Source organism: Opisthorchis viverrini (genome assembly GCF_000715545.1).
Source record: "Opisthorchis viverrini unplaced genomic scaffold opera_v5_270, whole genome shotgun sequence".
Lineage (NCBI taxonomy): Eukaryota > Metazoa > Platyhelminthes > Trematoda > Opisthorchiida > Opisthorchiidae > Opisthorchis > Opisthorchis viverrini.
In genome coordinates, this window is record NW_008751922.1 from 130,554 (window position 1) to 145,572 (window position 15,019).

Genomic DNA, 15,019 nt, shown 5'->3' on the forward strand with positions numbered 1-15,019 from the left:
CTCTGACACCTAGATGTCTCAAATTAGCAAACGCGGCCCGAGCCTTGCAGATGTTAGTATGTCTGAATAGGATGAAATATCGATCTATTTCGCTCCCTCGGTTGGACTAAAGCGTCGTCTGATGGCCTATCCAGCCAAAGTCTCAAGTACTACGAGGAAAGAAATGGCGATATCTCATAAATCGTCTTCTCTTTATTGCCATCCTGGTATGAATCGGATACTGGACTTCTTAGCTGGCCCACTAGGTGTTTCAGTCCGTAAACACTGAGCTACTTTGCTCACTTGGAAGACCAGGTAGATGCGACTGGATTCTTCATACAAAGTAATCGCGCAATTGAACATACCGTTTGCAGAATGGCCTCTTGCGGATTGACAACCTGAAGAGCAGTAGAAGAGAAACCGGCTTGGACGGCGACCGATTGGAATATGCGCTGCAACATGGCCTGTGGGTTCCTGTGTCAGGATAGAAAAAGCGGATCGGAAAATGGACTGACTGATGGTGAGATAAGTGGAAGACAGGATAGGGGGAAATTGGTGTCGATAGTAAGGTGCTTTTCACGGGAAGTCGCACACTGATACACCACCAAACTTAAACGAAAGAGTAAGCATACATACAAGAAGGAAGTGGACTGCCGAAGATTTTCAGCAACCTTGTGAGTAGTTTCCTTCATGAAAATATACTGCGATATCTCGACTATCGTGCCAACTGAAACATGAAGTGGCCTGTGTGCAGCACATTCAAGTGCAGAATATCATAAACGAGGGATTCAGTTGAGTCTCTCGTGAAAACCAAATTGATTTGCAAATGAGTGTATTTCTCGATGAGCATACATACACTTTACTGACTGATTTACATCGGTCAATAAGACTCCGAATTGACAAATAAAATGAAGCAAACATGCAGTCGTTTCCGGTGTCACAGAGCCAAACTTTGTTAACTTGTTGAATATTTAGGCACATTCTTTCGACGAAATCCAGCTGGAACAAAACTTAAACCTTCCCACCAGCAAGTATTCATTTTATGCTTGCGGTAAAGTTGGAACTAGATTTCTGGCCAAGCAGAGCAAAGAATGAATAGCTCCTAGGCAACTTGCGACAGTGCCAGGTTGCATACGATTGCTCAGTCGCCGATCTTGAACCATACTGATACTGAGATCAGGAGTCCGAGTTGTGACACCTGTTGATCAAAACTGAACGCGAAAGGTTTGTGTACCAAGCCGTTTTTGGTAAGCAGACTGGTATGTACATTCATTTAGCTATGTGAATGAAATTCATCCTTGAGAAGACTACATGTTAAAAAAACTACAAAAGAGCGAATGTGTAGGCAGTTGATCGACCGTTCCTTTCCTGGGCACCAGAGCTATATTTATCATGCTCTAGAAATCAGCCACCTTTCTGATGAGACACTGATTTAGCAGAGTTGTGACCTGATCGTTGAGGATGTCCGCATGTAATTTCAGGGCAAGCGGCGGCAAGGCATCGCAACCACAAGCTTTGCTCGATTTTCGCTGCAGCACCATCCCCTGCACAGTCTTTGTTGCAAATCTAGCCTACGTAGATTACGGAAACGTCCAAAAGTGTCACGCCTGTAGAGTGGGGACCGGGCTTGTCCAGATCAACGCAGTCTGAACAACACTCAAATCCATTAACACAGAGTTCTCCACCGAACAAGATGTTGATACAAAATCCCGTTCAGTCGACTGATTTCAGTCTCTGTTTGTCCTAATCGTCCCTCGTTTTCCGTGCTTCTGTCTCTAACGTCCACCAGAGATGACTTAGTAAGGAAGAAAATCAGTTGTTTCGACAGGACAATGCATGTCAAAACACAAATTCGAAAAGCTGGTCACGTGCTCACCCTGCACTGAAGAATGGGAGAAAACTCTCAGGAATCTGAGAACATTGCTACCAGCGGCAGATGAGAAGCACACACGAAACTGATCAAATCGTGGCACGATGGTTTGATTTTGCGTGGAAAAAGAGTTAGAAGGAAGTGCGTTTTTGTGCCGCAATTAGGTTAGTGTTATTCGCAGACATATGGTCATGTTGGGCGCCATGCCCTGTAGGGGAACTTACTGTATGTTTCGAACGAAGGGGGCTTTGGAAAACAAGTCTGATATGTCCAGACAACCCGACAAAGAATCCGGTAAAGCAAGCAGTCGAATAAGGAGTCAGGAAATTCAGTGAGCTCCGAACCTCGAATAATGTGGACAATGCATGTGGCTGCAGATAGGACCAACTAACAATAAATCGAGCTTGCAATCTACGGATAGAGGGGTGTACTCCGCAGTGAGGTTAAAATGACTGCAATGTACCGACGGCGCTTACTGCTCAACTACACCGGAGATGATGACGAATCTATGGCGGACGGTTAACAACAAACAAGTCGTAATAATCTATCGCGCGATGCTCTATTATCAAAGGCAGTAAGAAGCCGACTTCTTTCAAGGGGAACTACTCCATTTCGAGTTTCTCACAGACGTGTTGACTTCCCTAACGTTCATCCCAGTTTCGCGTTTTCTTTCCCGTGATGTTTAAGAAAAATGCGCTTTCATTGCCACCGGAAGCCTCTATCAATGAGAAAAAACGGAACCAAGTCACATTCCCGCGGCTGTGTGGTAGATGTGATCTTGAAGCGGACTTAAACACAAATCAGTTTTAAAACTAAATAGCAATAAATTCATCCACTGCAAAACTGAATTCCAAAGATGGACAATGTGCCACGTTCCGAACACCCATCAGCGGGTAACACACAACGGCGAAGGAGAAAGGACCATTTGAAAAACTTACTGCGCCAGTTTGGTTTGTACGATTCGAGCGAATTCAACTAATTCCTCAGCCAAATGCATTCCACACACTATATGGACCGAAGCGGGCCGACCGCTATGGTCCATAGAGTTATCTTCAGCCGCCTGTAACATTCGACTTTCATCCAAAGAACGCAAAAGCCTCTCAGCGCACGCTTCGACCTCGTTGTTGTCATCCGCCAACATGCAGTGGAAACGTGAAGAATCTGTAGTCGTACCAACGCCCTCATCACTTAGCACACCTGGTCGTTCACCGACATACCACCGACGATTTGACTCCATCTGGTCATCATTCTGCAGACTATCACTGAGCTCTGGATCCACAATTGACGTTCTGGATGGCAACCGAATGCGCAACCAGCAATTCAATTCTGTAAGTGGCACAAAAGCGTCGGAAACTGGAAATAGGTCGGACGAGGGTAGGATGGACCACAGTTCACGCAATCGTTTGATCGAGTCCAGTTTGGTCTGCAGGCGGGAAACCGACAAGAGGGGCGCCTCTGAAGTGAAGCGAGAGATCACGTACTGGAACACTGAGCACCCCTCCGGCATTAAGCTCTCCTGCTCTGAGTAGGCCGGTAAGGTAAGCGAACGCCAGCGTGCGTCGGACAGCGGACGCTCGTTCATCAGTCGACTGGTGAAACGCAGGAAGGCACAGGAAAGCTCCGTTCGAAGCCTTTCTTCTTCGACTAGACGGATGACACACTTCGCAGCTTGTTCCTTTTTGAAACAACAGGTACAGTAAATACGATATGGACAAGTTGTATGAATTCCAAAATACTGCTAAAACAACGCAGACCAATTAAGACGTATTTATATTCTTCTGCCTACCTCTTGATAGTCCGTTCCTGACGATAATAAAAACGAAGCATAAGTCGAGAACCTAAGGCCCAATCAATTAATCAATCAATCAATCGTTCATCTGTAACACCCGGCCGGTGCCCAGGTGCGACGCCACCTGAAGGAAGCGCGAGGGCTGACATACCGCCAAGTTGCCCAAGCCTAGACAGGGGAAGTCGAGAAGAAGAGGTCGGGTTCGAACTACGGACCTTCCGGTCAGTAACTCTATGCTTTAACCATTAAGCCATCTCGAGCCTTCGCCTCCTTATCATAAGAACAACAACCAGCGAACAAGCCCAATTCCGGGGGTGATCCTTGGGTCAAATACAGTTAGTAACTTTTATGGTGGCTAGTGCTGCCATTCGGACAGTACCACCATTCAATCTGTAGAATTCTTAGGTTGTTCGATGCTGAAAAGGTTGCCGGGCAACTCAATACTACATGATATGGATACTTGCCCCCAGCCCTCAATCCCTGCTTTCAACATACGCCGTCCAAACAAGAGAAGGAATTTCGACGAACACACTCATCTGCGTACGAATTCGGTTTTGACAGAAGACTCAACTGAATCCAGCTGACAATCATAGACGAGTGATTTCAGCGGGATTCAGTTGAGCCTTATGCATATGAGAAATCTGCCCAAATTCGGTAGAACATAAAGTTGACAGAAACTAAGGGGCTTCGCCCACGTGACGAGCCCCAACAAGGCCACAACCAGTCGTAGGCTGTCGAAGAGTTTTCAGAAACCTTATGAGTAGCGTGTTACGTTTGGACAACAAGAGAAGGAATTTTTATTCGTCGCTGCCATCGGATTTTTAAACTGTACTGTTTTACTACGGATATGGAAAAGCACATGTGTATAAACAACTTGTGTATGAAAACCAAATTAATATAACCTGAGAGGAGAATAAGAATGTCAGTTTGGTCCCCCACTATCTAAGCCTGCCAGCTCTTGTGGTCTTGTTTCAGGCCAAGGCCCGGTGCCCCGAACCAGTGAATCGACAAACCTACATATCTAGAATTACCAATCATTTCACTGTTCTCGTTCTGAAAGTTAGTTATTCACCCAAAACCACGTTTCTTTACCAACTGTCCATGACCAGTGTCCTTTCTTTCTTTGGTCAGATAGCTTTTGTCCGAAAGAACGAATACACTTTATTGCTACTGTTATCGCACTCGCAACGACAATGATGCGCCTGAATTCTTTTCCCCCGAATAAGAACTGTGAACAGTACACTCTCCATCCCGACTACACTGCCGAACTCTGTATTCGTCGCGAATTCGATATTCATAATTCCGAATGGCATGGTTCATCAACGGCTGTTTTTCCAAACACGTGCCCTTTCTTAATCGCAGAAACCCTGGACCTCCCACTCATGTCTAATCCATGGAGTGTCGACTTTTGTCTCAACTTGGGTAATTTGATCACGTCCCCCATCGCATTTTCCAACCTAACTTTGACCATGCAATTTTCTCTACCTCCTCTCTTGAAGAGTTTATAATCAGCGCTTTCGAGAAACCACGGCCTCACCTCAAAGACAGTCCAACCCCCAGAATGGATCCAATCCTTCTTCTTTGGTGGTGAATACTCTCGGGGTAATTATTGTATCTGGTTTGTAGCGTGATGATTTAAGGTAGTATCGTGTACACAAATTCAAAAAGATAGACAAAAAGGTCAAAACCATCGCGGGAAGCCGAAGGTAAGCCACCTCACCTGATATCCCATCCAGTAAACCCGGGCAATCTCACCTACGCCCACGAAGCAGAGGTCCGCCGGGGAGAGCTGCACGGGGGATCGCGTGGTGTCATTCGGATCCCAGACTGACAAGCCGGAGGGGGTTAACTGAGCGACAACTTGTTTGACACCATCCATTGTGTACACAATAACGACCGGGTTACGATCAGTTCGGGCTCTTTGAGATTCATTGCTAGCCACGGAATCAACACTATCCGCGCACAGGGAACAAAGGTATGGGAAGAAAACGTGAGTGTGAACTGAGAAAGATGGAGAGGCGTTCGCTCACAGCTATCGACTACGAAGATGACATGACAATCCCTAGATCTGATGCCGCCAAAATGCAAAACGTACTGAGTAACATAAATAATCCTGCTTCACCTCACATTTGCAAAGTATACAGTTTTGCTATAAGATTGAGTAGGATGAAACCCGAAATTTACGTTTGCATATCAACCGACTGAAGTGGCGTACAAATGTGTCTACCTGGGCAGCCATATCAGTCCCGGTAGTCTAGCTAAAGAGGTGTCTTCCATCCGGACTGGGAAGGCCAGAGATGCTTTTGTGAGCCTGCAACACCTGTGGCGTATCAAGGGTCGAGGTTACAGTGCTGTGGATCAACAACCTGGCCGCTGAGCGCCGAGGATGGTGCTTGACCTCGGAGCATGAAGTCTTGCGATGTTCAGACTTGAGCGGAAGAAGTCAAAAGACGGAAAATGTTCTGTTATAACAATCCCTCATTCACGCCATAAGATACACACCTGCAAGTACAATAAACCTCCGTCGAAGGACCCACTCCAACACAACAGTATGGTTGTGCACGGCGCAATCATCAAGCTATTCATCCCTCCATGGTGCGGTCACCAGTGCCGCAGTAGAGAGGGAGTACCGCAAAGGGAAGAAGTTAATGTCAAGCAACTAATCCGAAAAATCAGTGAGGAAAGCACGTGACCTATTCTTCATAGATAAGTCTCTGTTCCAACCTCCATCAAAACGTCCACATGGCCTGTACAACTGAGGTCTATTACACAAACAAGCAAGCGTAATTCGGGGGGACTAATTTTTGGAGCAGCAACGCAAGAAAATGATCGAATCGCCGAGGATGTAACAAAGTTGGAAACATACCTCACGTTGCTGGCCCGTAACTTCGTGGAGGCTTTCGTCACGTCATGTATTGCGCTGTGACTCAACTCTGCGATCGACTGGGAGGCACTCACTCCACCGCCTGAAGCTGTGCTGGGAGGCAACATATCGTTCGCCGGTGTGAGTGTGATCAGGCCCCGTTGGCAAGTGACATAGACAAACAGATTCGAAGAGTCCACGCTACCACAGCCGATAAGTGCCGATGGACAGATAGGCGGTGCCGGTGTAGTTCCCAATGCTCCAAATTCCATTCGAGCAATCGAATGACCCGTGAGAACTTTGAAAGGGTAGAGAAGGAAACAGGGGTCATTGAATAATGTTGGCAGTAGCTTGGGACAAACTGGGGGAGGGCTACGGGAAAATTCCGTGATCACCTGTCTGCCACTATCATCGGGCTGCGAGGCATGAGTAAAATCCCAGGGCGGTTAGGTTTAGCCGAATGTTTTAGGACATGGAATCGCCCTGTTTCGCAAAGGACCCAATCGGAGCATGACAACACATCTTATTCGAAAATGGCAAATGGAACAGTTATACTGACAGCAGATGCTTCAGGTTATCCAGTAACCTGTACTACTCACAAGCCACATTGACAATACAACCTAGCAAAGCTGATATGACCAAGACGGGATGCAAACGGAGTTTGTTGAGTTCCCCTCTACTCACCTTCAATAATGGTCACTTGCCCGGTGAAGGGGGAAAACAGACAAGCTAAAAGACATGGATACAGTGGATTTCCACTGAAATCCGGTGCTAAGCTCGCAGGAAGACATAGATGGATCATCTTGTGCCGAAATGACGTCGATCGCATGGCTGAGAGTTCGAACGGCCAATCAACCTGTACGGCTGCAGTGGGGATTACTTGAAGTACCTGACCCTCGGGCTGATCCTCATTCCCCACATCCAAGGTGACCAGATGAAAGAGACCGACACCCGATGGTCCTGAGGCCGCGTTACTCACGAGAAGATAGAGGAGATCATCGGAAAGGTTCGATTCCGTCGAATGCTGAACAGCCATGTCAACCGCATGCCATTGACCGAGTAATGAGTCATGGATTGAGGATTGTAACAACGACTGAATCGAGTAGACACCGAGCATCTGTGAACAGAATATAAAGAACACGAAAGAGAAACCATACTCGAAATGCAAAACACGCTTTTTGTGGAGACTGCATCGTTTGCGTTAGGGGAATTAACCAAGCTTCACATTCTGAATGATTATCGACTAACCCCAGGACGTCTGATTTTACGATTGGGATTACACATCATGCAGCCAAACCGAACTAGTTCACTGGATATCAACCTCGTTGGGGCGAGATGGCCCAAGTCGTTAGAGCGCGAATTTACTGACCGGAAGGTCCGTGCTTCGAATGCGACCTCCGTCTCTCGACTTCCCCTGTCTAGGCTTGGGCAACCTGGCAGTATCCCGGCCCTCATGCCTCATCTGGGTGGCATAGCAGCTTGGCACCGGAAGGGTGCTACAGCCGAACGCTTTCTTTCTCGTCACTAACAGTAAGTGGGGTTGACAAAATTCTACAGTGCTCACTGCCCTTTGTCAACCTACTTAGAGTCTAAACTTTTTTTTGGTCAGCTCACATTCTCCTGGCTATCATCTCTTTCTCAGTCTGATACCTTCGAGCGGCTCACTTTGATCCTCACACTTCAGAGTCCTACCGACAACAACTACAAAACTTGGCTTTGTAGATCAGGTGAGAAGTCGCACAGGATTTCATCAGCCTGTACCTGACGACTCAACAAGTTGTATCCTGAGTTCAGGTGAGTGATACTCAGCACCATTGGAAATGCGCCCCGGTTGAATCCTTGCTCACGGCCTAAATTTAGTATCACTTCCAAATTGCTTTGAATTGCCCGAAATACGGCAAACAAGAAGGGCATAGGCACTTCAAGCACGTCTGCAGCAAGATGAGGCTTGTCGTACAAGGATCAAACTGTGGACGGTAAGTTGTGAACAATAATAATAAATAATAATCGCTCAGCTGTAGTACCCTTTCGGTGCCTAGCTGCTATGCCACACGAAGGAGGCACGAGGGATGTGATACTGCCAGGTCACCCACGCCTAGACAGGGGAAGTAGAGTGGCAGAGGTCGGGTTCGAACCACGGACCTTCCGGTCAGTAAATTCGCGCTCTAACCACTTGAGCCATCTCTACCCCAGAGAACTTCGTCCCAAAGAACTTCATGACCTATTTATCAGGCTGCTTGACATGACGTAGGAACCGTAAAACCGACTGATAAAAAAGTTGGACTGCATGTGCAAAAAGAGATTTGGCACAAACGAGTAAAAACTCCGGTTGCCAACCAGAAAAAAAAGCTCTTGAAGTTTGTGCAACTTTGCATGCCGGATCATGTTCTCATCATCGCTTTTATCGGCATCGTGCCATGGGTTTTCCGTATCCCCGTATCTCGCTTGTCTGACATTTTTATTATTTATTTATTTGTTTGTTTGTTTATCCCCCCGATGGGAATGACCGGGAAGCGGCATATACAGAGCTGCCCCAAAGACAGAATAAGTAAAGGACTGCGGCGTTCACTCCATGGAGTTTTGAACGATAAAAAATATTATACAGCCAGGTCTTCCAACCGTTGTCCACTCGAAAAGGACGGAAGAGTTTGGAAAAGAGGAAGGTAACTTTTGGATGGCAAAAAACCCCAGTGAACTGGATGAAACCGCAACATGAGACCGGGCAGGATAGCCCCAGGATGTGACGCAGCGAAACCAGGTATTAGAACGCCGTACCAAAAAAGGACACCCGTGAAAAGAGGACACCAACTCGGAGTCCACAACACCGTTCTCGGTCAGCTATGATTTAGTGTGTGGACCCCAAGAAGAACCTGCATGTTCCCTTCTTCAATTTTGGTGGTTTGCTCGTAACACCTGTTCTATTTCAGCGGAAAGGACACTGGTCGGTGCTGTGGGCGATTACCCCTAGACAAAGTACACTAAAAGGGTTCTGTTTCGCGTGACCAAAATAACTTGTCACATGAAAAAACCATCTCGTCATCCCACTGGACATTGTTGTTTTGCAATCTGCTGCAATAACGAACTAACTTGCATACATTTGATGTTAGCTCAAGAAACTATCGACAGAACTGACCCGGTGATCCTCAAGCAGGGATCAAGACTTAAATCAAGGCCCAGCAGCCACTGATGCGGCTAAGCCTATGTGTTGGCTAGTTGGGGAAAAACAACTCGATAAGTCAACGGGTATGTTTGTAAAAGCAGAACCAAACTGGTACCCATCCGGTAAGAGGGACCCACGAATTGACAGCACATTGTGAATACAATCAGCCCCATCACAGTCATGTGCGGAGTAGTGGAAACTGATGCTTAATTACCGTAGAACCCCAGAAGGGACCCAAGCAAGAAGGGAAGGGATGGAAAATAACTGGAAGCCGGCCAAGAGCAAGGCGCCTACACCATCAATAAAATAACAATCGTTCACCTGTAACACCCTTCGGTGCCTAGCTGCAAAAGAAGCTCAAAAGCTGAAATACTGTCAAGGTGCCCGAGTTTATATAGGAGTAGTCAAGATGGCTGGTTGGGTTCGAACCACGGATCTGCCAGTCAATGAGTTCGCGCCCTAAAATCAGAGCTACTTCCATCACGCGAAACATACTTGGAACCGATTGGGTAGTCATCGTTTTCGAAAAGCGAAACGTTACCCAGCAATATGTCTACCGATTGTCACCAAACTTTTTCGAAAACGAAGAGCTACTTCCAATTTATCGAAATAAATACATCTTGAACCCCGATGTCATTAGAGGGATTTGTGAAGCAAGAAACGGCAGACAAACTCCACCAGGAAGTATCAGCTACTGGGATCGGTTATCAATCAAGTTCGGTAGTGCTTCCAAGCACAAATAAAGTGGATAGCGTGGATGTCGCCTAAGAGGGCCCACGGGTGTCTCAGTGCAGCTGAGAGTCTAGTGGGTGGTGAATTTACCAGATGAAAAACAGGTGAAAAAACAGGTCAAGTTACATAAACAAAAAGCCAATGACAAGAAAGGCCTACCCGCTCATCCAAATTTTGGTCAATACTCCACACATCCAACTGACTCTCCATCAGCATGTAAACGCGGCATGCCGCATCGTCCATCGAAGTACCCCCTATTGGCCGCGTAACCAAACGGACAAACACCTGAAGAACAAACCAAGGATCGGGACTTTGAAGTGGAAAAGGGCATGACGGTAGTACAACCTCAGTCACGACAAGACCGCAGAGAACCTACCATATTTCCTCCGCCTCGAGCTGGGTTAAGCCGCATCCCAAAGCCACCGGACGAGGCGACTAGGCCGAACAAGTTCGATACCCGTCGGCTTAAACCAGAGAGAAGACTTGCAGACCCGTGTGTGCCAGCACCTGGGTCAGTTTTGGTCCGTCCAGTTAGTAGCCGACACCGGACACCATCCTAGCAGCAGAGTGAATGAACCAGTGTATGATTAGACAATGCATATCCAGGGTTGAATAATGAAAGCAAGTACTGATGTGGCTTACGGGAGCATTTCTCGGGTCCACCAATATCAAATGTCCAGTCCGGGTAGCTAGGACAAACGTTCCGTGCTGAAAGAGCGAAAGGACGCTAAAGGAAGTCTATAGCGAACACCTTTAGAGTAAATCTGATAACTAATAAAAATAATCTACCCACATACACATTCCCCACCATCATCCATTAGGAAAAAGATTACTACGGCACAACGACTCTCCGCCAGGGCCGCAAACTTGAAAACCAATGCAAGCCAAATGTCGCAGCGCGGAAGGATCAAAGAAATTCACAATCTGCAACTCACTACTGACGTTGGCTCAAGCTGGATCGCTTCATCTCCATACAGTCCGGTAGTTGAGGCAGACAAATTGACATCCACATGCAGCGAGTTTCGTGCAAGCCGTGGCCAGATCCGCAAAATCTCTCCACAGGAGCTCAAAGCCAAACACCCCGTGGGATGGCTGCCAGAGCGAAGACCGATTGGGGAAGGAAATATCGGGGCAACCAGCAAGGCACTGTGAGGCATGTCGCTTGCAGGCAAGGTAAAAGTGAGGCATGTTGAGTGGGACTACAAGCAGGAAGTGAAACAGAATGGAATTAAAGCAAAGTCACGTGTACAACGTCAAAACATCTGCCTTGAATTTCAACTAGATATACAGCAGAACGGATTCGCTCAATGGGGTGAACATCTTACGAGCGATTTGGCGCCAGCCTGAGGAGAAACTGTGATTTCCAAAAGGCCTAAGGTTTTTTGTAAGATTCGATTGTGTTCAATCATGAAATCATCCCCGAGTAAAGCGGGGTTCATAATGGGCATAAGAATGGAAACTAATAAACGTAAATTATCCGGCGAAGTCCCGACTACTTGTGAGTGCCACTTGTTTTTAAGACCCTCGGCAAAAGATGCAGCACTCCCATATATGCTGTATAGGTCGGTAAGGGCTGAACAGTACTGTTATCAACAGAATACCGGATTCTTATGTACAACGTGGTAAATAAGTGCTTCAAAGTGAGCACCACACTGGCACATGGCCAACACATCATTGTTTGCTTACGTTCATGTAATCCTGTGTCTTGGATGTGAATGGAAGCGGAGATCCTGTCAATTGCCTAGTAAACGTTCCGGAGACGGTTAATCGTGCACCCCCTTTGTTGCGCACGCATATTGCAGTAGATTAGGCAGCAAAAGCTACAAAAACCATATCGGCATCAATCAGCGCATATCGCGTAATTTGCTACGTCCGAATTTACTATATTCTAGATCGTCGTTCCGGCTATATGAGTACATGAGCGAGTACCAACACGTTGCAGAATACTAATAACCTCGTTACGTCGAGATTTATTCATACCAACCAACATTAATCTAGCAGGGTTCGGAAACACTTGGTCAACATATCAAGATTACTGGACACATGCAGTGGAAAATAAGGGTGCGGAAACAGCTGAAAGACTTACTTGTGATTGAGGTGAACTTGGATACTTCCATAGAAACAATTCGCTCCCCGCGACGATAACGAGCCACCCACCGGACAAAAAGCGGACACTTGCAGCTTCAAGGCAAAGGGTTGGCTAGTGAACAAGGAGTACAACTCACTAGAACATGTTCTAAGGGCCTCCGAGGCGAAAACGGGCAAACTGGTACAAAGCCTGGAGACTTGTAGCATACGTGAGGGCTCCAAGTCAACAGTGACACAACCATGAAGCAACCGATGTGTATCCTGCTTCATCATTCTTCAGCCGACTAAAACAAGATGGAAAATCACAGTCTACTTGACAATTAGAAGACAGAACAGTATGAGCAGTGGATTCGTTATGCGTAACTTTTTAACCTTCGTAATGCATCTATAGCCTCAGCTCTCTTGATCCTAGGTACCTTTTACTGTGGGCACACGAGAGCTGCCTAGCCTGAAGTGTGTATTTGTTTCACAAACATTGCGGGTAACGAAGCCGATGAACTCATCTCAAACACCATCTTCTCGAAGCTCAGTGCATGGAGTGTGCCGACGAATAGTACTCATAGTTGTCAGGCATTCATGCTGCAACCCAGCCGTCGCTGGCTTCGGCACATGTTCACGTTTAGATTGTAGACTTTTGAAACGCTACCAAGAGAGTACCATTAAATTCAAGATCGAGAGTGGATTTTAGGAAACGTCTGCATTCCGTGATAATTAATCCTTACTCACAGTCCACCCACAAAAGTAGAAAACTGCAACTGCATGTTCCGCACTAATAAGGGGATGAGGGTCTACTGGCCATCTAAGGGACTTGGTTAAACTCTGACTTCAAACGAACACCGACCAGCGTCTGGAGGCAGCTCTGGCGGAATTAAAGGGTGCGATCATATGAACCCCACTACAATAATGAGTTATCCCCAACGATCATTCATCTTATTTCCACTGTCCTGCAAACTACACTTGGTTGTGAATTTTTGAGATGAGGCCTGCAACAGAGGCTATGCAGCGCTGGGTACATTGACTTTATAAAAATCCCATATGGGTGAACGGACGTCTCAAATGCACAATTCCGTTTATGCATCCGTTGTTACTACAGCGCCCCTTGCAGGTCATACAAAGGCGATCAACGAGCAAGTTAGCTCGTTAAGGCGCGAAGGTTAACTAATCACTAGATTCTAGAATATTTGGGATTTCTAGAGGGTCAGGAGCCATAGCATCACAATGTAGTTCCTAGAATTATCAAGTAATACTGAGTCGAAAGGGCTCCCTATCTGATTATGCGGCACTGAACTGGCACTATGCACTAACTTTGAAACAACTAGAATTCCGAGGTCTCTCACCCGGTGCACGTTAGGCAGCTCGTTTTAGGACTGACCGCTTTCTTTAAATGTGTTATCAAGCTTGTCCACTAGACCACGGTATTTCTGTAAATTAGAGCACAAATCCCATCCTAAAGTCGGTACCCTTGATCGTTTTTCCGATGATTTCCCAACAATCATACATCATCCGCATGGACAGTTTAAGTTACGTATAAAATCGGAGACAGGAGCAGACCAGTACAAGGATCCTTGAGGCCCGACCCTACACGCCTACCCCACTCTTGGATTGGTCTCTTCCTCTATCATCAGCATCATCGATGGCATGACATTAGTGTTCCACGTTGATACTTCGCTGTCGTACAACGATGATTTACTTGAAAGCCCTATTGTGAAGAAAATAATAAGGTGGATAGATAATGAACTTATCAGTAGCTTACTACGATCATTTGGAGATGCCTACACCTCCAGACACTCATTCAGACAATCTGGATAGTAACTGACAACATGAACGCCATTGACATCGATTAGCGGTCATATATTGCAGCGTCTCCAACTAGGCGCGGTGGAGACCATGTCGTCCCCATCCTGGAAGGCGATTCGGACCAACAGCATCTCTCTCATCTCTTTCATACACCTCTGCCAGCCCTAGAGTTCGCCACCTCTCTGCTCCAGCCATTCTGAATTCGGAACAGAAAAAAGCACTCTCTTCAGCAAATGATGGTTCGGCATACAATGTACATGGTGCTGAACACATTTTGCACATTTGCACAACCGAAAACTCGATCTTTCTCGTTACAGATTCTCCGACACCAACCAACACGAGTCATGGTTCTGGAACAACGATTGTCGAACACCTGAAGACGTCTCAGTTCCGCAGCTCGAACAAACCAAGTCTCACAGCCATACAACAAAACAGCCCACTATCTATCCTGATACACGCGTCCTTTGAGATTTATTGATACACCTCTTTGACACCATGAATCTCAAATTAGCAAACGCGACCCGGACCTTGCAGATTCGTGCATTGACCTCATCCGTCACACTACAGTCAGAATCAATACGACTTCCAACAAACGTAAAACGCTCCACAACTTCCAGTGCCTCTCCCTGGATTGTAAGTGGTGCGTTCAGAGACTGCATATTCAGGAGCGTGACCTTACACTTTGTGGGTACAAAGTGCATACCAAAGGGCGGGATAACTTTGGTTAGTTCATCAAAAAAC

The 15,019-nt window shown here is 46.6% G+C and overlaps 2 protein-coding genes across 2 annotated transcripts in view; one reads left to right on the forward strand and one right to left on the reverse strand.

The window, feature by feature from the left end:
* Positions 1-12,754, reverse strand: part of T265_09253 (hypothetical protein) — a gene marked incomplete at both ends in the record, with an annotated part of 36,373 nt that extends 23,619 nt beyond the window's left edge. The window contains 11 exons of the mRNA XM_009175284.1: positions 345-453; positions 2,788-3,587; positions 5,359-5,590; positions 6,505-6,862; positions 7,186-7,618; positions 10,553-10,678; positions 10,770-10,949; positions 11,036-11,101; positions 11,329-11,592; positions 12,080-12,134; positions 12,480-12,754. Coding sequence (XP_009173548.1) covers positions 345-453; positions 2,788-3,587; positions 5,359-5,590; positions 6,505-6,862; positions 7,186-7,618; positions 10,553-10,678; positions 10,770-10,949; positions 11,036-11,101; positions 11,329-11,592; positions 12,080-12,134; positions 12,480-12,754 — 2,898 coding nt within the window. The remainder of the gene's footprint in view (positions 1-344; positions 454-2,787; positions 3,588-5,358; positions 5,591-6,504; positions 6,863-7,185; positions 7,619-10,552; positions 10,679-10,769; positions 10,950-11,035; positions 11,102-11,328; positions 11,593-12,079; positions 12,135-12,479) is intronic.
* Positions 12,755-14,773: 2,019 nt separating this feature from the next.
* Positions 14,774-15,019, forward strand: part of T265_09254 (hypothetical protein) — a gene marked incomplete at both ends in the record, with an annotated part of 179,014 nt that continues 178,768 nt past the window's right edge. The window contains one exon of the mRNA XM_009175285.1: positions 14,774-14,911. Within this exon, the coding sequence (XP_009173549.1) occupies positions 14,774-14,911 (138 nt within the window). The remainder of the gene's footprint in view (positions 14,912-15,019) is intronic.